The following is a 26,244-nucleotide window of genomic DNA, read 5'->3' as shown; positions in this document are numbered from 1 at the left end:
CTCCCCTCCAAGTCTCAGACCACTGCCTTGTATCCTTTTCCCTCTCGCTCTCATCCAACACCTCCCACACTGCCCCTACTCGGATGGTATCGCGCCGTCCCAACCTTCGCTCTCTCTCCCCCGCTACTCTCTCCTCTTCCATCCTATCATCTCTTCCCTCCGCTCAAACCTTCTCCCACCTATCTCCTGATTCTGCCTCCTCAACCCTCCTCTCCTCCCTCTCTGCATCCCTTGACTCTCTATGTCCCCTATCCTCCAGGCCGGCTCGGTCCTCCCCTCCCGCTCCGTGGCTCGATGACTCATTGCGAGCTCACAGAACAGGGCTCCGGGCAGCCGAGCGGAAATGGAGGAAAACTCGCCTCCTGCGGACCTGGCATCCTTTCACTCTCTCCTCTCTACATTTTCCTCCTCTGTCTCTGCTGCTAAAGCCACTTTCTACCACGCTAAATTCCAAGCATCTGCCTCTAACCCTAGGAAGCTCTTTGCCACCTTCTCCTCCCTCCTGAATCCTCCGCCCCCTCCCCCCTCCTCCCTCTCTGCAGATGACTTCGTCAACCATTTTGAAAAGAAGGTCGACGACATCCGATCCTCGTTTGCTAAGTCAAACGACACCGCTGGTTCTGCTCACACTGCCCTACCCTGTGCTCTGACCTCTTTCTCCCCTCTCTCTCCAGATGAAATCTCGCGTCTTGTGACGGCCGGCCGCCCAACAACCTGCCCGCTTGACCCTATCCCCTCCTCTCTTCTCCAGACCATTTCCGGAGACCTTCTCCCTTACCTCACCTCGCTCATCAACTCATCCCTGACCGTTGGCTACGTCCCTTCCGTCTTCAAGAGAGCGAGAGTTGCACCCCTTCTGAAAAAACCTACACTCGATCCCTCCGATGTCAACAATTACAGACCAGTATCCCTTCTTTCTTTTCTCTCCAAAACTCTTGAACGTGCCGTCCTTGGCCAGCTCTCCCGCTATCTCTCTCTGAATGACCTTCTTGATCCAAATCAGTCAGGTTTCAAGACTAGTCATTCAACTGAGACTGCTCTCCTCTGTATCACGGAGGCGCTCCGCACTGCTAAAGCTAACTCTCTCTCCTCTGCTCTCATCCTTCTAGATCTATCGGCTGCCTTCGATACTGTGAACCATCAGATCCTCCTCTCCACCCTCTCCGAGTTGGGCATCTCCGCGCGGCCCACGTTTGGATTGCGTCCTACCTGACAGGTCGCTCCTACCAGGTGGCGTGGCGAGAATCTGTCTCCTCACCACGCGCTCTCACCACTGGTGTCCCCCAGGGCTCTGTTCTTGGCCCTCTCCTATTCTCGCTATACACCAAGTCACTTGGCTCTGTCATAACCTCACATGGTCTCTCTTATCATTGCTATGCAGACGACACACAATTAATCTTCTCCTTTCCCCCTTCTGATGACCAGGTGGCGAATCGCATCTCTGCATGTCTGGCAGACATATCAGTGTGGATGACGGATCACCACCTCAAGCTGAACCTCGGCAAGACGGAGCTGCTCTTCCTCCCGGGGAAGGACTGCCCGTTCCATGATCTCGCCATCACGGTCGACAACTCCATTGTGTCCTCCTCCCAGAGCGCCAAGAACCTTGGCGTGATCCTGGACAACACCCTGTCGTTCTCAACTAACATCAAGGCGGTGGCCCGTTCCTGTAGGTTCATGCTCTACAACATCCGCAGAGTACGACCCTGCCTCACACAGGAAGCGGCGCAGGTCCTAATCCAGGCACTTGTCATCTCCCGTCTGGATTACTGCAACTCGCTGTTGGCTGGGCTCCCTGCCTGTGCCATTAAACCCTTCAACTCATCCAGAACGCCGCAGCCCGTCTGGTGTTCAACCTTCCCAAGTTCTCTCACGTCACCCCGCTCCTCCGTTCTCTCCATTGGCTTCCAGTTGAAGCTCACATCCGCTACAAGACCATGGTGCTTGCCTACGGAGCTGTGAGGGGAACGGCACCTCAGTACCTCCAGGCTCTGATCAGGCCCTACACCCAAACAAGGGCACTGCGTTCATCCACCTCTGGCCTGCTCGCCTCCCTACCACTGAGGAAGTACAGCTCCCGCTCAGCCCAGTCAAAACTGTTCGCTGCCCTGGCCCCCCAATGGTGGAACAAACTCCCTCACGACGCCAGGACAGCGGAGTCAATCACCACCTTCCGGAGACACCTGAAACCCCACCTCTTTAAGGAATACCTAGGATAGGTTAAGTAATCCCTCTCACCCCACCCCCCCTAAGTTTTAGATGCACTATTGTTAAGTGACTGTCCCACTGGATGTCATAAGGTGAATGCACCAATTTGTAAGTCGCTCTGGATAAGAGCGTCTGCTAAATGACTTAAATGTAAATGTAATAGGATCAGTCCTACATGTATTGGCCATTGTAAAGTTATGATATCCTAATAGGATCAGTCCTACATGTATTGGCCATTGTAAAGGTTATGATATCCTAATAGGATCAGTCCTACATGTATTGGCCATTGTAAAGGTTATGATATCCTAATAGGATCAGTCCTACATGTATTGGCCATTGTAAAGGTTATGATATCCTAATAGGATCAGTCCTACATGTATTGGCCATTGTAAGGTTATGATATCCTAATAGGATCAGTCCTACATGTATTGGCCATTGTAAAGGTTATGATATCCTAATAGGATCAGTCCTACATGTATTCAATATTTCAATTGATCTTTTCAAGGATAAAATGAAATGTTTTTAAGTACTGTTTTGTTGTAGTGGGGACAGTAACATTAGCAATCAAAAAATATATACTTTAAGGAAAATATTTTGATATGTTGAAATGTTTATGTTTAGCTCACAAATATAATTTCAATGTATGCATTAAGATGTCTGTAATACAATAAACGTGGCAAAAACGAATGTAAACATTAATACATGTATTTCTATAGCTTTCTAAATATTTTTACAGTTCTGGTACCAGGAGGTGCGGCTGCTTCAACACAGCGCCCCCTATGGGTCATCTAGTGTATATATAAACCATTACATTAAACTATTGCGACGTGCTGGACGAAGGGCTTCAGTGCGCAATGTGCACTGTCACCACGGAGCGGTTGTTGTGTACGACCGAGGAGAAGTTGTGTTCCACAGCCCGTCTGTCAAGCCGCTTCGCTGGGGCGAACTCTGCATGAAGAAAACTTTCATTTCAAATTGTTTGATGAAAACGTCCAGGAGTTTGGTTTGTGTCCAGGAGTTTGTAAAACATTAACGACATTCAAACGTGTCACCATTCAAATGACAGGATGGATGCTTCAGTTTATTTGAAATGTATATTGGTGGTCCGCTGCGCCATCTCCACGGTAAGTAGCCTGACCTATCGTACTCTAGTCTAAATGCACGGACTCTATTGAATTTATGATTCAACATATGTATGTGTAACAAATACGATATGCTTTGGCTTGATTTTGTTGAGTAAACAATATTCTGATAGTAGGCTAGACGACATTCATTTTTACAGTAACGATGAGTAATATAATATAACTAGGTTACTAAGATTTTATGAGCATTTGTGGACACAGTACGGGGCTGTACATCATTAAGTAGTTGTGAGTGTTGTTACAAATGACATTTGGTTTGTGTACATAACGAAATTGTTGGTAGGCTAATAACGTTAGGTAACCAAATGCGTATTTTGCGCGTAATTCATGTCCAATAACTATAATCTTATGGTTTGCCCGATAGCCTTAGGTACAGGCTTTGGTTCCATATACAGGCTGTAAGAATTTTTTACAAACATGACCCGAACCTCCAGTCACGCCTCTCATGTCGTTAACAGTTCAGCCCTAACCTCGCGCCTCTCCCGGTGTTTCATGTCAGCGACAGTTCAGGTCAATACCTCTCGCCTCTCCCGGTTTATCCCCAACCTATCCCGGTGCTTCTACTGGCCGCGGCTCCATCACACGGTGGTCGTGATATGAGTCACTGGTCCATCACGAGCTCTTTATAGTCGAGGACCCCCGAATAATACCCAGACTGCACCAGCATCCTTACCTCAGATGCTTCTGACCCTTCTCTTCTTTTCTATTTTCTCATGTCTCCAAATGTAACATATTCTCCCCTAAAGCCGTTTAGATGTGTTTCGTACTGTTCTGATCTCTGCTACTAAACCCTTTTTATTAAGGATGTATTAGGCTATTATAACTCTCTAACATATGAATTGACTGGCTCACTCAGTATATATTTACTGTTTTCTGGATCATGTAGACATAAATACCCACTAGACCAGGTGTATTCAACTCTGACCCTACGAGGTATGGAGCCTGCTGGTTTTCTGTTCTGCCTGATCATTAATTGCACCCACCTGGTGTCCCAGGTCTAGATCAGTCCTGGATTAGAGGATAATATTTTTTTTTAAAGCAGTGGAACTGGCTTTGAGGTCCAGATTTGAATTTGAAGGAATTAGTTAATGGTATGCCTTCACACCCAATAAGATACATTTGATAAAGTATAAAGTGCCATTGATATTCTTCTACACCTTTTCTACTGTCTGAGGGGTCTAATAGGCTGAATAGAAATGGTTCTACTGTGTCTGAGGGGTCTAATAGGCTGAATAGAAATGGTTCTACTGTGTCTGAGGGGTCTCATAGGCTGAATGGAAATGGTTCTACTGTGTCTGAGGGGTCTAATAGGCTGAATAGAAATGGTTCTACTGTGTCTGAGGGGTCTAATAGGCTGAATAGAAATGGTTCTACTGTGTCTGAGGGGTCTAATAGGCTGAATGGAAATGGTTCTACTGTGTCTGAGGGGTCTCATAGGCTGAATAGAAATGGTTCTACTGTGTCTGAGGGGTCTCATAGGCTGAACAGAAATGGTTCTACTGTGTCTAAGGGGTCTAATAGGCTGAATAGAAATGGTTCTACTGTGTCTGAGGGGTCTAATAGGCTGAATGAAAATGGTTCTACTGTGTCTGAGGGGTCTCATAGGCTGAATAGAAATGGTTCTACTGTGTCTGAGGGGTCTAATAGGCTGAATAGAAATGGTTCTACTGTGTCTGAGGGGTCTAATAGGCTGAATAGAAATGGTTCTACTGTGTCTGAGGGGTCCCATAGGCTGAATGGAAATGGTTCTACTGTCTGAGGGGTCTAATAGGCTGAATAGAAATGGTTCTACTGTGTCTGAGGGGTCTCATAGGCTGAATAGAAATGGTTCTACTGTGGCTGAGGGGTCTCATAGGCTGAATGAAAATGGTTCTACTGTCCGAGGGGTCTCATAGGCTGAATAGAAATGGTTCTACTGTGTCTGAGGGGTCTAATAGGCTGAATGAAAATGGTTCTACTGTGTCTGAGGGGTCTCATAGGCTGAATAGAAATGGTTCTACTGTGTCTGAGGGGTCTCATAGGCTGAATAGAAATGGTTCTACTGTGTCTGAGGGGTCTCATAGGCTGAATGAAAATGGTTCTACTGTGTCTGAGGGGTCTCATAGGCTGAATAGAAATTGATTGATCTAGAGATTTTGCTGGTTCAATAACCAAATAATTGCCACCTGAATAAAGTATGGTATTTCCATTCAGCGAGGCGGCATAGCTGGATTCTTTTATGTCCATTATTCTCCAAAATGACAATGGAGAGGACAGATAGGGTATTCAGTCTGAAGATACTGAGAAAACATAACTATTTGAGGTATGAGAGCTGCTTTAAATATATGCATCTATATTACCATATACCATCCTGCCTGGCTCTGTGAGAGAACCCTGCCTGGCTCTGTGAGAAGCCCTGGCTGGCTCTGAGAGAAGCCCTGCCTGGCTCCGTGAGAGAAGCCCTGCCTGACTCTGAGAGAAGCCCTGCCTGGCTCCGTGAGAGAAGCCCTGCCTGGCTCTGAGAGAAGCCCTGCCTGGCTCCGTGAGAGAAGCCCTGCCTGACTCTGAGAGAAGCCCTGCCTGACTCTGAGAGAAGCCCTGCCTGGCTCCTGAGAGAAGCCCTGCCTGGCTCTGAGAGAAGCCCTGCCTGGCTCCATGAGAGAAGCCCTGCCTGGCTCTGAGAGAAGCCCTGCCTGACTCTGAGAGAAGCCCTGCCTGACTCTGAGAGAAGCCTTGCCTGGCTCTGAGAGAAGCCCTGCCTGGCTCCGTGAGAGAAGCCTTGACTGGCTCCATGAGAGAAACTCTGCTAATGCCTCTGATCTGGCGGACTCACTAAACACAAATGCTTAGTTTGTAAGTCGCTCTGGATAAGAGCGTCTGCTAAATTACTTAAATGTAAATGTAAATGACGTCTGAGTTTGCCCCTGGCTATCAATGAAAAATAACATCTGGTTTGCTTAATATAAGGAATTTGAAATTATTTATAGCATATACTTTTACTTTTGATATTTAAGTATATTTAAAACCAAATACGTTTGGACTTTTAATCAAGAAGTATTTTACTGGGTGACTTTCACTTTCATAGTTTTACACACTTTATATATACGCTGGGTGTACAAAACATTAAGAACACTTTCCTAATATTGAGTGCCGCCCCCTTTTTGCCCTCAGAACAGCCTCAATTTCTTGAGTTACGGACTCTACAAGGTGTTGAAAGTGTTCCACAGGGATGCTGGCCCATGTTGACTCTACAAAGTGTTGAAAGTGTTCCACAGGGATGCTGGTCCATGTTGACTCTACAAGGTGTTGAAAGTGTTCCACATGGATGCTGGTCCATGTTGACTCTACAAGGTGTTGAAAGTGTTCCACATGGATGCTGGCCCATGTTGACTCTACAAGGTGTTGAAAGTGTTCCACAGGGATGCTGGTCCATGTTGACTCTACAAGGTGTTGAAAGTGTTCCACAGGGATGCTGGTCCATGTTGACTCTACAAGGTGTTGAAAGTGTTCCACAGGGATGCTGGCCCATGTTGACTCTACAAGGTTTTGAAAGTGTTCCACAGGGATGCTGGTCCATGTTGACTCTACAAGGTGTTGAAAGTGTTCCACAGGGATGCTGGTCCATGTTGACTCTACAAGGTGTAGAAAGTGTTCCACATGGATGCTGGTCCATGTTGACTCTACAAGGTGTTGAAAGCGTTCCACAGGGATGCTGGTCCATGTTGACTCTACAAGGTGTAGAAAGTGTTCCACAGGGATGCTGGTCCATGTTGACTCTACAAGGTGTTGAAAGCGTTCCACAGGGATGCTGGTCCATGTTGACTCTACATGGTGTTGAAAGCGTTCCACAGGGATGCTGGTCCATGTTGACTCTACAAGGTGTTGAAAGAGTTCCACAGGGATTCTGGTCCATGTTGACTCTACAAGGTGTTGAAAGCGTTCCACAGGGATGCTGGTCCATGTTGACTCTACAAGGTGTTGAAAGTGTTCCACAGGGATGCTGGCCCATGTTGACTCTACAAGGTGTTGAAAGTGTTCCACAGGGATGCTGGCCCATGTTGACTCTACAAGGTGTTGAAAGTGTTCCACAGGGATGCTGGCCCATGTTGACTCTACAAGGTGTTGAAAGCGTTCCACAGGGATGCTGGCCCCATGTTGACTCTACAAGGTGTTGAAAGTGTTCCATAGGGATGCTGCCCATGTTGACTCTACAAGGTGTTGAAAGTGTTCCATAGGGATGCTGGCCCATGTTGACTCCAATGCTTCCCACAGTTGTGTCAAGTTGGCTGGATGTCCTTTGGGTGTTGGTCCATTCTTGATACACACGGGAAACTGTTGATAATGAAAAACCAATCAGAGTTGCAGTTCTTGACACACTCAAACACTCCTGGCACCTTCTACCAAACCCCGTTCAAAGGCAATTACATTTGTCTTGTCCATTCACCCTCTGAATGGCACACATACACAATCCATGTCTGAATTGTCTCAAGGCTTAAAAATCATTTTTTAACCTGTCCCCCCCCCTCATCTCCACTGATTGAAGTGGATTTAACAGGTGACATCAATAAGGACTCCTAACTTTCACCTGGACTCACCTGGTCAGTCTGTGTCATAGAAAGAGCAGGTGTAAATAAAGTTTAAATAAAATACAATGAATGATTCTAATGTTTTGTACACTCAGTGTACTAATGTTTGGGAAAAACCGGTACAGTTACTTATCAGGATATCCTCATGGTTCCCATGGTTCAATCCGGTCCCTCTGCATCAGACATGTTGAGAAATATGTTTGGAACATTGAAACACAATAAAATCACAATATTGAATCGATATTGAATCAAACATGTATATACAGGACCAAATTTTGTACACACATACTCATTCAAGGGTTTTTCTTTACTTTTTTAACTTAAAAAAAAATAAAAAAATTCTACATTGCAATAGAGTGTGCAAAGCTGTCGTCAAGGCAACAGGTGGCTACTTTGAAGAATCTGAAATATAAAATATATTTTGAATTGTTTAACACTTTTTTGGTTACTACATGATTCCGTATGTGTTGTTTCATAGTTTTGATGTCTTCACTATTATTCTACAATGTAGAAAATAGTAAAAATAAAGAAAAACCCTTGAATGAGTAGGTGTGTCCAAACTTTTGACTGGTCCTGTATAATCATGAAAATCGCAATATATATTGTATTGGCACATAAGTATGGTGATAATATGGTATGGTGAGGTTCCTCAGTTTGGTGATAATATGGTATGGTGAGGTCTTTCAGTATGGTGATAATATGGTATGGTGAGGTCTCTCAGTATGGTGATAACATGGTATGGTGATAATATGGTATGGTGAGGTTCCTCAGTTTGGTGATAATATCGTATGGTGATATGGTATGGTGAGGTCTCTCAGTATGGTGATAATATGGTATGGTGAGGTCTCTCAGTATGGTGATAATATCGTATGGTGATAATATGGTATGGTGAGGTCCCTCACTATGGTGATAATATGGTATGGTGAAAATATGGTATGGTGATAATATGGTATGGTGATAATATGGTATGGTGATGTTACGGTTTTCATGTGGTGAAGGAGGGTCGGACCAAACTGCAGCGTGTATATTGCAATCCATGTTTAATCACACAACGTAACACGAATCCAAAACACAAACTCTACAAAACAATAAACATAGTGAAAACCGAAACAGCCTTAACTGGTGCAAACTAACAAAGACTAAGGACATCAAGACACTCAGGACAATCACCCACAATACAACCAAAGAATATGGCTGCCTAAATATGGTTCCCAATCAGAGACAACGATAAGCACCTGCCTCTGATTGAGAACCACTCCAGACAGCCATAGACTTTGCTAGATAACCCCACTAGCTACAATCCCAAATACATACACACCAAAACCCCAAGACAAAACACACCACAATACAAAAACTCCATGCCACACCCTGGCCTGACCCAATACATGAAGAAAAACACAAAATACTTAGACCAGGGCGTGACAGGTGAGGTCTTTCAGTATGCTGATAATGTGTTATGAAGATAAGATGGTATGGTGATAATATGGTATGGTGATAATATGCCATGGTGGTAATATGGTATGGTGAGGTCCCTCAGTATGGTGATAATATGGTATGGTGAGGTCTCTCAGTATGGTGATAATATGGTATGGTGATGTCTCTCAGTATGGTGATAATATGGTATGGTGAGGTCTCTCAGTATGGTGATAATATGGAATGGTGATAATATGCCATGGTGGTAATATGGTATGGTGAGGTCCCTCAGTATGGTGATAATATGGTATGGTGATAATATGGTATGGTGATAATGGTGATAATATGGTATGGTGAGGTCTCTCAGTATGGTGATAATATGGTATGGTGATGTCTCTCAGTATGGTGATAATATGGTATGGTGAGGTCCCTCAGTATGGTGATAATATGGTATGGTGATAATATGGTATGGTGAGGTCTCTCAGTATGGTGATAATATGGTATGGTGAGGTCTCTCAGTATGGTGTTAATATGGTATGGTGATAATATGGTATGGTGAGGTCTCTCAGTATGGTGATAATATGGTATGGTGAGGTCTCTCAGTATGGTGATAATATGGTATGGTGATAATATGGAATGGTGATAATATGGTATGGTGAGGTCTCTCAGTATGGTGATAACATGGTATGGTGATAGTATGGTATGGTGATAACATGGTATGGTGATAACATGGTATGGTGAGGTCTCTCAGTATGGTGATAATATGGTATGGTGATAATATGGTATGGTGATAATATGGTATGGTGAGGTCTCTCAGTATGGTGATAATATGGTATGGTGATAATATGGTATGGTGATAATATGGTATGGTGATAATATGGTATGGTGAGGTCTCTCAGTATGGTGATAATATGGTATGGTGATAATATGGTATGGTGATAATATGGTATGGTGATAATATGGTATGGTGAGGTCTCTCAGTGTGGTGATAATATGGTATGGTGAGGTCTCTCAGTATGGTGATAATATGGAATGGTGATAATATGCCATGGTGGTAATATGGTATGGTGAGGTCCCTCAGTATGGTGATAATATGGTATGGTGAGGTCTCTCAGTATGGTGATAATATGGTATGGTGAGGTCCCTCAGTATGGTGATAATATGGTATGGTGAGGTCTCTCAGTATGGTGATAATATGGAATGGTGATAATATGCCATGGTGGTAATATGGTATGGTGAGGTCCCTCAGTATGGTGATAATATGGTATGGTGAGGTCTCTCAGTATGGTGATAATATGGTATGGTGAGGTCCCTCAGTATGGTGATAATATGGTATGGTGAGGTCTCTCAGTATGGTGATAATATGGTATGGTGATGTCTCTCAGTATGGTAATAATATGGTATGGTGAGGCCTCTCAGTATGGTGATAATATGGTATGGTGAGGCCTCTCAGTATGGTGATAATATGGTATGCTGAGGCCTCTCAGTATGGTGATAATATGGTACATTGAGGTCTCTCAGTTTGGTGATAATATGGTATGGTGAGGCCTCTCAGTATGGTGATAATATGGTATGGTGAGGCCTCTCAGGAAGGTGATAATATGGTATGCTGAGGCCTCTCAGTATGGTGATAATATGGTACAGTAAGGTCTCTCAGTTTGGTGATAATATGGTATGGTGAGGTCCCTCAGTTTGGTGATAATATGGTATGGTGATAATATGGTACAGTGAGGCCTCTCAGTATGGTGATAATATGGTATGGTGATAATATGGTATGGTGATAATATGGTATGGTGAGATCTCTCAGTTTGGTGATAATATGGTATGGTGAGGTCCCTCAGTTTGGTGATAATATAACACTTCCTGTTGAACGAGACAGAGTTGGTTTTTATTGTATTTTGAAGTTTGTTGTTTGAAAGTGTTGTGGAAAGTCTTGGTACCTAGCTAGCTTCTTAGTTTGAATCCCTTGACGCTGTTGGCATCAGTTGCTGGGACCGCTTGTCTCTTTCCTGTGATGCTGCCGACCAAGAACAGGTCTGAGGAGCTATTTGGCGTTGCAGCTAGCCTAGCTGCTAGCTAGCTGTATATCAAGCTGGCAGGTTTTTCTTGAACGCTGCCCGTGATGCAGTTAGCCTTTGTGGCTTTAACCACGATTGTCCTGGGTTTGTGGCTGTCTGGATCCCTGCTGTTTGTTGTTTTCAACCTTCTCTGTGACCTGCCCTGTTTGGAACTGCGAGGACTAACAGTGTAACCTATGTTGCTACCATGACAAAGACCAAAGCCAGCAGGAGTATCGTTGAGGACAGTGGTGTCTCTCTATCACACGGGAATTATATTTTAAATGAACAAAAATCGACCTACAAGTTGTTCCTACAACAAGAAAATTGGTTCACGAGTTTTGTCAAATACTCATCATGGATTCTACTAATTATAGAATGGGCGACCTAACTAAAGAGGTCCAGGACCTGAAGAACGGCAGTTCTCCCAGGGTCAGCTCGATGAGTTGAAACAGGACAACAGCAGTTCTCCCAGGGTCAGCTCGATGAGTTGAAACAGGACAACAGCAGTTCTCCCAGGGTCAGCTCGATGAGTTGAAACAGGAGAACGGCAGTTCTCCCAGGGTCAGCTCGATGAGTTGAAACAGGACAACGGCAGTTCTCCCAGGGTCAGCTCGATGAGTTGAAACAGGACAACGGCAGTTCTCCCAGGGTCAGCTCGATGAGTTGAAACAGGAGAACGGCAGTTCTCCCAGGGTCAGCTCGATGAGTTGAAACAGGAGAACGGCAGTTCTCCCAGGGTCAGCTCGATGAGTTGAAACAGGAGAACGGCAGTTCTCCCAGGGTCAGCTCGATGAGTTGAAACAGGAGAACGGCAGTTCTCCCAGGGTCAGCTCGATGAGTTGAAACAGGAGAACGGCAGTTCTCCCAGGGTCAGCTCGGTGAGTTGAAACAGGAGAACGGCAGTTCTCCCAGGGTCAGCTCGATGAGTTGAAACAGGAGAACGGCAGTTCTCCCAGGGTCAGCTCGGTGAGTTGAAACAGGAGAACGGCAGTTCTCCCAGGGTCAGCTCGGTGAGTTGAAACAGGAGAACGGCAGTTCTCCCAGGGTCAGCTCGATGAGTTGAAACAGGAGAACGGCAGTTCTCCCAGGGTCAGCTCGGTGAGTTGAAACAGGAGAACGGCAGTTCTCCCAGGGTCAGCTCGGTGAGTTGAAACAGGAGAACGGCAGTTCTCCCAGGGTCAGCTCGATGAGTTGAAACAGGAGAACGGCAGTTCTCCCAGGGTCAGCTCGATGAGTTGAAACAGGAGAACGGCAGTTCTCCCAGGGTCAGCTCGATGAGGAGAAACAGGAGAACGGCAGTTCTCCCAGGGTCAGCTCGATGAGGAGAAACAGGACAACGGCAGTTCTCCCAGGGTCAGCTCGATGAGGAGAAACAGGACAACGGCAGTTCTCCCAGGGTCAGCTCGATGAGTTGAAACAGGACAACGGCAGTTCTCCCAGGGTCAGCTCGATGAGTTGAAACAGGACAACGGCAGTTCTCCCAGGGTCAGCTCGATGAGGAGAAACAGGAGAACGGCAGTTCTCCCAGGGTCAGCTCGATGAGTTGAAACAGGACAACGGCAGTTCTCCCAGGGTCAGCTCGATGAGGAGAAACAGGAGAACGGCAGTTCTCCCAGGGTCAGCTCGATGAGTTGAAACAGGACAACGGCAGTTCTCCCAGGGTCAGCTCGATGAGTTGAAACAGGACAACGGCAGTTCTCCCAGGGTCAGCTCGATGAGGAGAAACAGGAGAACGGCAGTTCTCCCAGGGTCAGCTCGATGAGTTGAAACAGGACAACGGCAGTTCTCCCAGGGTCAGCTCGATGAGGAGAAACAGGAGAACAGCAGTTCTCCCAGGGTCAGCTCGATGAGTTGAAACAGGAGAACAGGCAAGATGACAGCAATCTGTAAGTCATTGAGAGAGGACATCAGTTCTGTGTGTGAATCCATGATAACAAAGACAGATAAATCAGACTATCTCAAGAGACAATCTTGACAATCAAGGTGGAACAATATGGTTGTGGACAGAATTGCAGAATCTCCACATGAGACCTGGACGGAGTCTGAGAGGAAAGTGAGGGAAATTATCTCTGAGAAATTGAAGATGGACCACAGGAAGATTGAGGTGGAGCGTGCCCACAGTACTGAAAAACCCACCACCGGCCCAGGTGATAGGCACAGGCCGATAGTGGTCAAGTTCCTGAATTCAAGGACAATGTAGCTGTTCTGGAAAGAGGCAAGAACTTGAGAGGAACGTATATCTTCCTCAACGAGGACTATCCTGAAGCTGTGCACCAGAAGAGGAAAGAACTGATCCCAGCCATGAAAGCTGCCAAACCACATTGGTCTATTGCTTACATCTGCTATGACAGGCTCATTGTCCACCCTCCCTCCCAGAAGCCTGGAAGGGATGAGAGAGCCAAGCTTTTGTGTTTGTAGCTTCAAACCCACAGCAGACACACACACACCAACTGATTAATGGACGGCTGAATGTATATTTTTTTTATCTTGCTTTGTTTCCTCTTTTCAATATTATGTCTATCTCTGATAAGCTACCCAGGAAAGGGCTGAAAATAGCCCATATTAATATATGTAGCCTTAGAAATAAGGTTAAAGAAATCAATAACTTGCTCGCATCAGATAACATTCATATATTAAACCATTTCTGAGACTCACTAAGATAATTTATTTTATGATACAGCAGTAACAATACAAGGATATAACATCTATAGAAGAGACAGCAAGGCACAACAAAGGGTAGTGCGAACGGCCCTGACGGTGTCAGAGGAAGGCCCTGACGGTGTCAGAGGAAGGCCCTGACGGTGTCAGAGGAAGGCCCTGACGGTGTCAGAGGAAGGCCCTGACGGTGTCAGAGGAAGGCCCTGAAAAGGGTCAAAGATTCCAGTCACCCCAGTCATAGACTGTTCTCTCTGCTACCACATGGCAAGCGGTACCGGAGCACCAAGTCGAGGTCCAAGAGGCTTCTAAACAGCTTCTACCCCCAAGCCATAAGACACCTCAACATCTAGTCAAATGGCAACCCAGACTATTTGCATTGTCCCCCCTCCCCTCTCCAGACCACTGCCCCCTCTGTTATCACTTTAATTAACTCTAACTACATGTACGTTGCAAAAACGAATTGCAAAAATCACTGAAGCTGGAGTCTCATATCTCCGAGCAGCTTACAGATCATTGCACCTGTACATAGCCCATCTGTAAATAGCCCATCCAACTACCTCATCCCCATATTGTTGTTATTTCTGCTCCTTTTCACCCCAGTATCTCCACCTGCACATTCATCTACCGCACATCCATCACTCCAGTGTTTAATTGCTATATTGTAATTACTTCGCCACTACGGCCTATTTATTGCCTTACCTCCATAATCTTACTCCATTTGCACACACTGTATATAGATTTCTCTATTGTGTTATTGACTGTACGTTTGTTTACTCCATGTGTAACTTAGTGTTGTTGTTTGTGTCGGACTGCTTTGCTTTATCTTGGCCAGGTCGCAGTTGTAAATGAGACCTTGTTCTCAACTGGCCTACCTGTTTAAATAAAGGTAAAATAAAAAACATACTACCTCAACTAACCGGTGCCCCCGCACATTGACTCTGTACCGGTACCCCCTGTATATAGCCTCCACATTGACTCTGTACCGGTACCCCCTGTATATAGTCTCCACATTGACTCTGTACCGGTACCCCTGTATATAGCCTCCACATTGACTCTGTACCGGTACCCCCTGTATATAGCCTTCACATTGACTCTGTACCGGTACCCCCTGTATATAGCCTCCACATTGACTCTATACCGTAACACCCTGTATATAGCCTCCACATTGACTCTGTACCGGTACCCCCTGTATATAGCCTTCACATTGACTCTGTACCGTAATACCCTGTATATAGCCTCCACATTGACTCTGTACCGTAACAACCTGTATATAGCCTCCACATTGACTCTGTACCGGTACCCCCCTGTATATAGCCTCCACATTGACTCTGTACCGTAATACCCTGTATATAGCCTCCACATTGACTCTGTACCGTAACACCATGTATATAGCCTCCACATTGACTCTGTACCGTAATACCCTGTATATAGCCTCCACATTGACTCTGTACCGGTAACCCCTGTATATAGCCTCCACATTGACTCTGTACTGGTACCCCCTGTATATAGCCTCCACATTGACTCTGTACCGGTACCCCCTGTATATAGCCTCCACATTGACTCTGTACCGGTACCCCCTGTATATAGCCTTCACATTGACTCTGTACCGGTACCCCCTGTATATAGCCTCCACATTGACTCTGTACCGGTACCCCTGTATATGGCCTCCACATTGACTCTGTACCGTAACACCCTGCATATAGCCTCCACTTTGACTCTGTACCGTAACACCCTGTATATGGCCTCCACATTGACTCTGTACCGTAACACCCTGCATATAGCCTCCACTTTGATGTACCGTAACACCCTGCATATAGCCCCCACATTGACTCTGTACCGTAATACCCTGTATATAGCCTCCACATTGACTCTGTACCGTAATACCCTGTATATAGCCTCCCCGTTGACTCTGTCCCGTAATACCCTGTATATAGCCTCCACATTACATTTACATTTACATTTAAGTCATTTAGCAGACGCTCTTATCCAGAGCGACTTACAAATTGACTCTGTACCGTAATAGCCTGTATATAGCCTCCATATTGACTCTGTACCGTAATACCCTGTATATAGCCTCCACATTGACTCTGTACCGTAATAGCCTGTATATAGCCTCCACATTGACTCTGTACCGTAATACCCTGTATATAGCCTCCACATTGACTCTGTACCGTAATACCCTGTATATAGCCTCCACACCCCCTGTATATATTGTTATTTTACTGCTCCTCTTTAATTACTTGTTACTTTTATTTCTTATCTTATCTGTATTGTTTTAAACTGCCCTGTCGGTTAGGGGCTCGTAAGTAAGCATTTCACTGTAAAGTGTACACCTGTTGTATTCGGCGCATGTGACTAATACAATTAGATTTTATTTTAAATGTTTATGGGGGAGGTGTTGGTGTATGTATTCAGAGCCATATCCCTGTAAAGCTTAGAGGAGATCTTATGTCAAGTGTTATTGAAGTGTTGTGGTTGCAGGTTCACTTGGCACATCTAAAGCCTTTTCTTTTGTGGTGTTGCTATCGGCCACCAAGTGCTAACAGTCAGTATCTAAATAATATGTGTGAAATGCTTGATAGTTTATGTGATGTAAACAGAGAGATCTACTTTCTTGGGGACCTGAATATTGACTGGTTTTCATCAAGCTGTTCACTCAAGAGGAAGCTTCTCACTGTAACTAGTGTCTGTAATCTGGTTCAGGTTATTAATCAACCTACCAGGGTGTTTTCAAACACTACAGGATAAGATCATCCACATGTATCAATCACATTTTTGCTAATACTGTAGAATACTGTAGAACTTTGTTCTGAAGCTGTATCCGTACCCATTGAATGCAGTAATCACAATATAGTGGCTATATCCAGGAAAGCCAAAATTCCCAAAAACTGGGCCTAAAATAATGTATCAGAGATCATACAAAATATTTAGCTGTGACGATATGGCGATAATGTAAAAAATATTTGTTCGCCTGATGTGATTAATAAGGAGCATCCAGCACACTGAGATCATGGTCATGTGTTGACAACCCAACACTGAGATCATGGTCATGTGTTGACAACCCAACACACTGAGATCATGGCCATGTGTTGACAACCCAACACACTGAGATCATGGTCATGTGTTGACAACCCAACACACTGAGATCATGGTCATGTGTTGACAACCCAACACACTGAGATCATGGTCATGTGTTGACAACCCAACACTGAGAACATGGTCATGTGTTGACAACCCAACACTGAGATCATGGTCATGTGTTGACAACCCAACACACTGAGATCATGGTCATGTGTTGACAACCCAACACACTGAGATCATGGTCATGTGTTGACAACCCAACACTGAGATCATGGTCATGTGTTGACAACCCAACACACTGAGATCATGGCCATGTGTTGACAACCCAACACTGAGATCATGGTCATGTGTTGACAACCCAACACTGAGATCATGGTCATGTGTTGACAACCCAACACACTGAGATCATGGCCATGTGTTGACAACCCAACACTGAGATCATGGTCATGTGTTGACAACCCAACACACTGAGATCATGGTCATGTGTTGACAACCCAACACACTGAGATCATGGTCATGTGTTGACAACCCAACACTGAGAACATGGTCATGTGTTGACAACCCAACACTGAGATCATGGTCATGTGTTGACAACCCAACACACTGAGATCATGGTCATGTGTTGACAACCCAACACACTGAGATCATGGTCATGTGTTGACAACCCAACACTGAGATCATGGTCATGTGTTGACAACCCAACACACTGAGATCATGGCCATGTGTTGACAACCCAACACTGAGATCATGGTCATGTGTTGACAACCCAACACTGAGATCATGGTCATGTGTTGACAACCCAACACACTGAGATCATGGCCATGTGTTGACAACCCAACACTGAGATCATGGTCATGTGTTGACAACCCAACACACTGAGATCATGGTCATGTGTTGACAACCCAACACACTGAGATCATGGTCATGTGTTGACAACCCAACACTGAGAACATGGTCATGTGTTGACAACCCAACACACTGAGATCATGGTCATGTGTTGACAACCCAACACTGAGATCATGGTCATGTGTTGACAACCCAACACTGAGATCATGGTCATGTGTTGACAACCCAACACACTGAGAACATGGTCATGTGTTGACAACCCAACACTGAGATCATGGTCATGTGTTGACAACCCAACACACTGAGATCATGGTCATGTGTTGATAACCCAACACTGAGATCATGGTCATGTGTTGACAACCCAACACACTGAGATCATGGTCATGTGTTGACAACCCAACACTGAGAACATGGTCATGTGTTGACAACCCAACACTGAGATCATGGTCAGTAGGCCTGTTACCTCACCATGTCAGACCCTCTGATGTCCACTCTCTGCCCCTCAGAGAGGAGGCATCATGGCTGTCTTCCAGAGATGGTTATTCAAACACATGTCATCATGACCGCTGCCAAGTCACTCACTGTTGTTTCTACTTCAGTGGCTGTGTATCTGGTCATATGACATGAAATAACAGTGTTAGAAATGTCAGGGAAGACCGATGAAGAACATCTATGGGAGACAGGCTTTCTGGGTAAAGAGAGAGAAAAACCCCACGTTACAGGCTTCAGGCTTCATGCATTCCTCGGTTTGACCAATTACTGCAAACATGTCAGATATTATTTGAGACAGGACCTACAGAAAATATATACAGGAAACGTGGTAGGCACTATGGCTGGGAGTGTTTACAGCAACCACAGCTGTCTGGAGAGTTGTTTCTGGGTGCTGGCCAGGCTAGGAAGATGAACAGAGAGCATCGTTACCGACCACCCTGGAAGAGCCTCCCTCTCCTCCCTCTTTCAGCTCTCCTGTCCTTCCAACCTTCCCTCTCCTCCCTCCTTCAGCTCTCCTGTCCTTCCAACCTTCCCTCTCCTCCCTCCTTCAGCTCTCCTGTCCTTCCAACCTTCCCTCTCCTCCCTCCTTCAGCTCTCCTGTCCTTCCAACCTTCCCTCTCCTCCCTCCTTCAGCTCTCCTGTCCTTCCAACCTTCCCTCTCCTCCCTCCTTCAGCTCTCCTGTCATTCCAACCTTCCCTCTCCTCCCTCCTTCAGCTCTCCTGTCCTTCCAACCTTCCCTCTCCTCACTCCCCTTCCATCCTGAAGAGTGTTTCCTCCCATCCCATCTGCATTATCTGCTCTAATACTACTCAGTACTAGTGCTGTAATACTGCTGTAATACTACTCAGTATTAGTGATGTAATACTACTGTAATACTGCTGTAATACTACTCAGTACTAGTACTGTAATACTGCTGTAATGATGCGGTAATGCTACTCAGTACTAGTGATGTAATACTGCTGTAATACTACTCAGAACTAGTGCTGTAATACTGCTGTAATACTGCTGTAATACTACTCAGTACTAGTGATGAAATACTGATATAATACTACTCAGTACTAGTGATGTAATACTGCTGTAATATTACTCAGTACTAGTTATGTAATACTACTCAGTACTAGTGCTGTAATACTGCTGTAATACTACTCAGTACTAGTGATGTAATACTGATGTAATACTGCTGTAATACTACCCAGTACTAGTGATGTAATACTGCTGTAATACTGCGGTAATGCTACTCAGTACTAGTCATGTAATACTGATGTAATACTACTCAGTACTAGTGCTGTAATACTGCTGTAATACTGTGTTAATGCTACTCAGTACTAGTGATGTAATACTGATGTAATACTACTCAGTACTAGTGCTGTAATACTGCTGTAATACTGCTGTAATACTACTCAGTACTAGTGATGTAATACTGCTGTAATACTACTCAGTACTAGTGATGTAATACTGCTGTAATACTGCGATAATGCTACTCAGTACTAGTGATGTAATACTGATGTAATACTACTCAGTACTAGTGATGTAATACTGATGTAATACTACTCAGTACTAGTGATGTAATACTGCTGTAATACTACTCAGTATTAGTGATGTAATACTGATGTAATACTGCTGTAATACTACCCAGTACTAGTGATGTAATACTGCTGTAATACTGCGGTAATGCTACTCAGTACTAGTCATGTAATACTGATGTAATACTACTCAGTACTAGTGCTGTAATACTGCTGTAATACTGTGTTAATGCTACTCAGTACTAGTGATGTAATACTGATGTAATACTACTCAGTACTAGTGCTGTAATACTGCTGTAATACTGCTGTAATACTACTCAGTACTAGTGATTTAATACTGCTGTAATACTACTCAGTACTAGTGATGTAATACTGCTGTAATACTACTCAGTACTAGTGATGTAATACTGCTGTAATACTGCTGTAATACTACTGTAATACTACTGTAATACTACCCAGTACTGGTGATGTAATATTATTGTAATGGTTCTCAGTACTAGTTCTGTAATACTGATGTAATACTGCTGTAATACTACTGTAATACTGCTGTGATACTACTCAGTACTAGTGATGTAATACTGCTGTGATACTACTCAGTACTAGTGATGTAATACTGCTGTAATACTACTCAGTACTAGTGATGTAATACTGCTGTAATGATGCGGTAATGCTACTCAGTACTAGTGATGTAATACTGCTGTAATACTACTCAGAACTAGTGCTGTAATACTGCTGTAATACTGCTGTAATACTACTCAGTACTAGTGATGAAATACTGATATAATACTACTCAGTACTAGTGATGTAATACTGCTGTAATATTACTCAGTACTAGTTATGTAATACTACTCAGTACTAGTGCTGTAATACTGCTGTAATACTACTCAGTACTAGTGATGTAATACTGATGTAATACTGCTGTAATACTACCCAGTACTAGTGATGTAATACTGCTGTAATACTGCGGTAATGCTACTCAGTACTAGTCATGTAATACTGATGTAATACTACTCAGTACTAGTGCTGTAATACTGCTGTAATACTGTGTTAATGCTACTCAGTACTAGTGATGTAATACTGATGTAATACTACTCAGTACTAGTGCTGTAATACTGCTGTAATACTGCTGTAATACTACTCAGTACTAGTGATGTAATACTGCTGTAATACTACTCAGTACTAGTGATGTAATACTGCTGTAATACTGCGATAATGCTACTCAGTACTAGTGATGTAATACTGATGTAATACTACTCAGTACTAGTGATGTAATACTGATGTAATACTACTCAGTACTAGTGATGTAATACTGCTGTAATACTACTCAGTATTAGTGATGTAATACTGATGTAATACTGCTGTAATACTACCCAGTACTAGTGATGTAATACTGCTATAATACTGCGGTAATGCTACTCAGTACTAGTCATGTAATACTGATGTAATACTACTCAGTACTAGTGCTGTAATACTGCTGTAATACTGTGTTAATGCTACTCAGTACTAGTGATGTAATACTGATGTAATACTACTCAGTACTAGTGCTGTAATACTGCTGTAATACTGCTGTAATACTACTCAGTACTAGTGATGTAATACTGCTGTAATACTGCGGTAATGCTACTCAGTACTAGTGATGTAATACTGATGTAATACTACACAGTACTAGTGATGTAATACTGCTGTAATACTACTCACTACTAGTGATGTAATACTGCTGTAATACTACTGTAATACTGCTGTAATACTACTCAGTACTAGTACTGTAATACTGCTGTAATACACCGGTAATGCTACTCAGTACTAGTGATGTAATACTACTGTAATACTGCTGTGATACTACTCAGTACTAGTGATGTAATACTGCTGTAATACTACTCAGTACTAGTGATGTAATACTACTCAGTACTAGTGCTGTAATACTACTCAGTACTAGTGCTGTAATACTGCTGTAATACTGCTGTAATACTACTGTAATACTGCTGTGATACTACTCAGTACTATTGCTGTAATACTACTCAGTACTAGTGATGTAATACTGCTGTAATACTACTGAGTACTAGTGCTGTAATGCTACTCAGTACTAGTGATGTAATACTGATGTAATACTGCTGTAATACTACTCAGTACTAGTGATGTAATACTACTCAGTACTAGTGATGTAATACTGATGTAATACTACTCAGTACTAGTGATGTAATACTGATGTAATACTGCTGTAATACTACTCAGTACTAGTGATGTAATACTACTCAGTACTAGTGATGTAATACTGATGTAATACTACTCAGTACTAGTGATGTAATACTGATGTAATACTACTCAGTACTAGTGATGTAATACTGATGTAATACTACTCAGTACTAGTGCTGTAATACTGATGTAATACTGTAATTCTACTCAATACTTATGCTGTAATACTGCTCTAATACTACTCAGTACTAGTGCTGTAATACTGATGTAATACTACTCAGTACTAGTGATGTAATACTGGTGTAATGCTACTCAGTACTAGTGATGTAATACTACTGTAATACCGCTGTAATACTACTCAGTACTAGTGCTGCAATACTACTCAGTACTAGTGCTGTAATACTGCTGTAATACTGCTGTAATACTACTGTAATACTGCTGTGATACTACTCAGTACTATTGCTGTAATACTACTCAGTACTAGTGATGTAATACTGCTGTAATACTACTCAGTACTAGTGCTGTAATGCTACTCAGTACTAGTGATGTAATACTGATGTAATACTACTCAGTAATAGTGCTGTAATACTGATGTAATACTGTAATTCTACTCAATACTTATGCTGTAATACTGCTCTAATACTACTCAGTACTAGTGATGTAATACTGATGTAATACTACTCAGTACTAGTGATGTAATACTGGTGTAATACTACTCAGTACTAGTGATGTAATACTGCTGTAATACTGCTGTAATACTACTGTAATACTACAGGGTACTAGTGCTGTAATACTGCTGTAATACTGCTGTAATACTACTGTAATACTGCTGTAATACTACTCAGTACTAGTGCTGTAATACTGATGTAATACTACTCAGTACTAGTGATGTAATACTGCTGTAATACTACTCAGTACTAGTACTGTAATACTGCTGTAATACACCGGTAATTCTACTCAGTACTAGTGATGTAATACTACTGTAATACTGCTGTGATACTACTCAGTACTAGTGCTGTAATACTGCTGTAATACTACTCAGTACTAGTGATGTAATACTTCTGTAATACTACTCAGTACTAGTGCTGTAATACTACTCAGTACTAGTGCTGTAATACTGCTGTAATACTGCTTTAATACTACTGTAATACTGCTGTGATACTACTCAGTACTATTGCTGTAATACTACTCAGTACTAGTGATGTAATACTGCTGTAATACTACTCAGTACTAGTGATCTAATACTGCTGTAATACTACTCAGTACTAGTGCTGTAATACTACTCAGTACTAGTGCTGTAATACTGCTGTAATACTGCTGTAATACTACTGTAATACTGCTGTGATACTACTCAGTACTATTGCTGTAATACTACTCAGTACTAGTGATGTAATACTGCTGTAATACTACTCAGTACTAGTGATGCAATACTGCTGTAGTACTGCTGTAATGCTAGTACTAGTGATGTAATACTGCTGTAATACTACTCAGTACTAGTGATGTAATACTGCTGTAATGCTACTCAGTACTAGTTATGTAATACTGCTGTAATACTACTCAGTACTAGTGCTGTAATACTGTTGTAATACTGCTGTAATACTACTCAGTACTAGTGCTGTAATACTACTCAGTACTAGTGCTGTAATACCGTTGTAATACTGCTGTAATACTACTCGGTACTAGTGCTGTAATACTACTGTAATACTGTTGGAATACTGTAATACTGCTGTAATACTGCTGTAATACTATTGTAATACTATTGTAATACTATTGTAATACTGTTGGAATACTGTTGGAATACTGTAATACTGCTGTAATACTACTGTAATACTATTGTAATACTACTGTAATACAACTCAGTACTAGTGCTGTAAAACTACTGTAATACTACTCGGTATTAGTGATGTAATACTACTGTAATACTACTCAGTACTAGTGATGTAATACTGATATAATGCTACTCAGTACTAGTGCTTAAATACTGCTGTAGTACTGCTGTAATGCTACTCAGTACTAGTGATGTAATACTGATGTAATACTACTCAGTACTAGTGATGTAATACTGATATAATACTACTCAGTACTTGTGATGTAATACTGCTGTAATACTACTCAGTACTAGTGATGTAATACTGATATAATACTACTCAGTACTAGTGATGTAATACTGCTGTAATACTACTCAGTACTTGTGCTGTAATACTGCTGTAATACTACTCAGTACTAGTGATATAATACTGATGTAATACTACTCAGTACTAGTGATGTAATACTGATGTAATACTACTCAGTACTAGTGATGTAATACTGGTGTAATACTACTCAGTACTAGTGATGTAATACTGCTGTAATACTGCTGTAATACTACTGTAATACTACAGGGTACTAGTGCTGTAATACTGCTGTAATACTGCTGTAATACTACTGTAATACTGCTGTAATACTACTCAGTACTAGTGCTGTAATACTGATGTAATACTACTCAGTACTAGTGATGTAATACTGCTGTAATACTACTCAGTACTAGTACTGTAATATTGCTGTAATACACCGGTAATTCTACTCAGTACTAGTGATGTAATACTACTGTAATACTGCTGTGATACTACTCAGTACTAGTGCTGTAATACTGCTGTAATACTACTCAGTACTAGTGATGTAATACTGCTGTAATACTACTCAGTACTAGTGCTGTAATACTACTCAGTACTAGTGCTGTAATACTGCTGTAATACTGCTTTAATACTACTGTAATACTGCTGTGATACTACTCAGTACTATTGCTGTAATACTACTCAGTACTAGTGATGTAATACTGCTGTAATACTACTCAGTACTAGTGATCTAATACTGCTGTAATACTACTCAGTACTGGTGCTGTAATACTACTCAGTACTAGTGCTGTAATACTGCTGTAATACTGCTGTAATACTACTGTAATACTGCTGTGATACTACTCAGTACTATTGCTGTAATACTACTCAGTACTAGTGATGTAATACTGCTGTAATACTACTCAGTACTAGTGATGTAATACTGCTGTAGTACTGCTGTAATGCTAGTACTAGTGATGTAATACTGCTGTAATACTACTCAGTACTAGTGATGTAATACTGCTGTAATGCTACTCAGTACTAGTTATGTAATACTGCTGTAATACTACTCAGTACTAGTGCTGTAATACTGTTGTAATACTGCTGTAATACTACTCAGTACTAGTGCTGTAATACTACTCAGTACTAGTGCTGTAATACCGTTGTAATACTGCTGTAATACTACTCGGTACTAGTGCTGTAATACTACTGTAATACTGTTGGAATACTGTAATACTGCTGTAATACTGCTGTAATACTATTGTAATACTATTGTAATACTATTGTAATACTGTTGGAATACTGTTGGAATACTGTAATACTGCTGTAATACTACTGTAATACTATTGTAATACTACTGTAATACAACTCAGTACTAGTGCTGTAAAACTACTGTAATACTACTCGGTATTAGTGATGTAATACTACTGTAATACTACTCAGTACTAGTGATGTAATACTGATATAATGCTACTCAGTACTAGTGCTTAAATACTGCTGTAGTACTGCTGTAATGCTACTCAGTACTAGTGATGTAATACTGATGTAATACTACTCAGTACTAGTGATGTAATACTGATATAATACTACTCAGTACTTGTGATGTAATACTGCTGTAATACTACTCAGTACTAGTGATGTAATACTGATATAATACTACTCAGTACTAGTGATGTAATACTGCTGTAATACTACTCAGTACTTGTGCTGTAATACTGCTGTAATACTACTCAGTACTAGTGATATAATACTGATGTAATACTACTCAGTACTAGTGATGTAATACTGATGTAATACTACTCAGTACTAGTGATGTAATACTGATATAATACTACTCAGTACTAGTGATGTAATACTGATATAATACTACTCAGTACTAGTGATGTAATACTGATATAATACTACTCAGTACTTGTGATGTCATACTGCTGTAATACTACTCAGTACTAGTGATGTAATACTGCTGTAA

The 26,244-nt window shown here is 42.5% G+C and overlaps 1 protein-coding gene across 1 annotated transcript in view; it reads left to right on the top strand.

Moving 5' to 3' along the window:
* Positions 1-3,081: 3,081 nt before the first annotated feature.
* Positions 3,082-26,244, top strand: part of vipr1b (vasoactive intestinal peptide receptor 1b) — a 180,860-nt gene continuing 157,697 nt past the window's right edge. The window contains exon 1 of the mRNA XM_046354956.1: positions 3,082-3,332. Coding sequence (XP_046210912.1) covers positions 3,276-3,332 — 57 coding nt within the window. The 5' untranslated portion in view covers positions 3,082-3,275. The remainder of the gene's footprint in view (positions 3,333-26,244) is intronic.

Source organism: Oncorhynchus gorbuscha, linkage group LG07 (genome assembly GCF_021184085.1).
Source record: "Oncorhynchus gorbuscha isolate QuinsamMale2020 ecotype Even-year linkage group LG07, OgorEven_v1.0, whole genome shotgun sequence".
In the NCBI taxonomy this organism is placed as follows: domain Eukaryota; kingdom Metazoa; phylum Chordata; class Actinopteri; order Salmoniformes; family Salmonidae; genus Oncorhynchus; species Oncorhynchus gorbuscha.
Note: the sequence above shows the minus strand (reverse complement) of the source record. Positions and strands in the feature narration are given on the sequence as shown.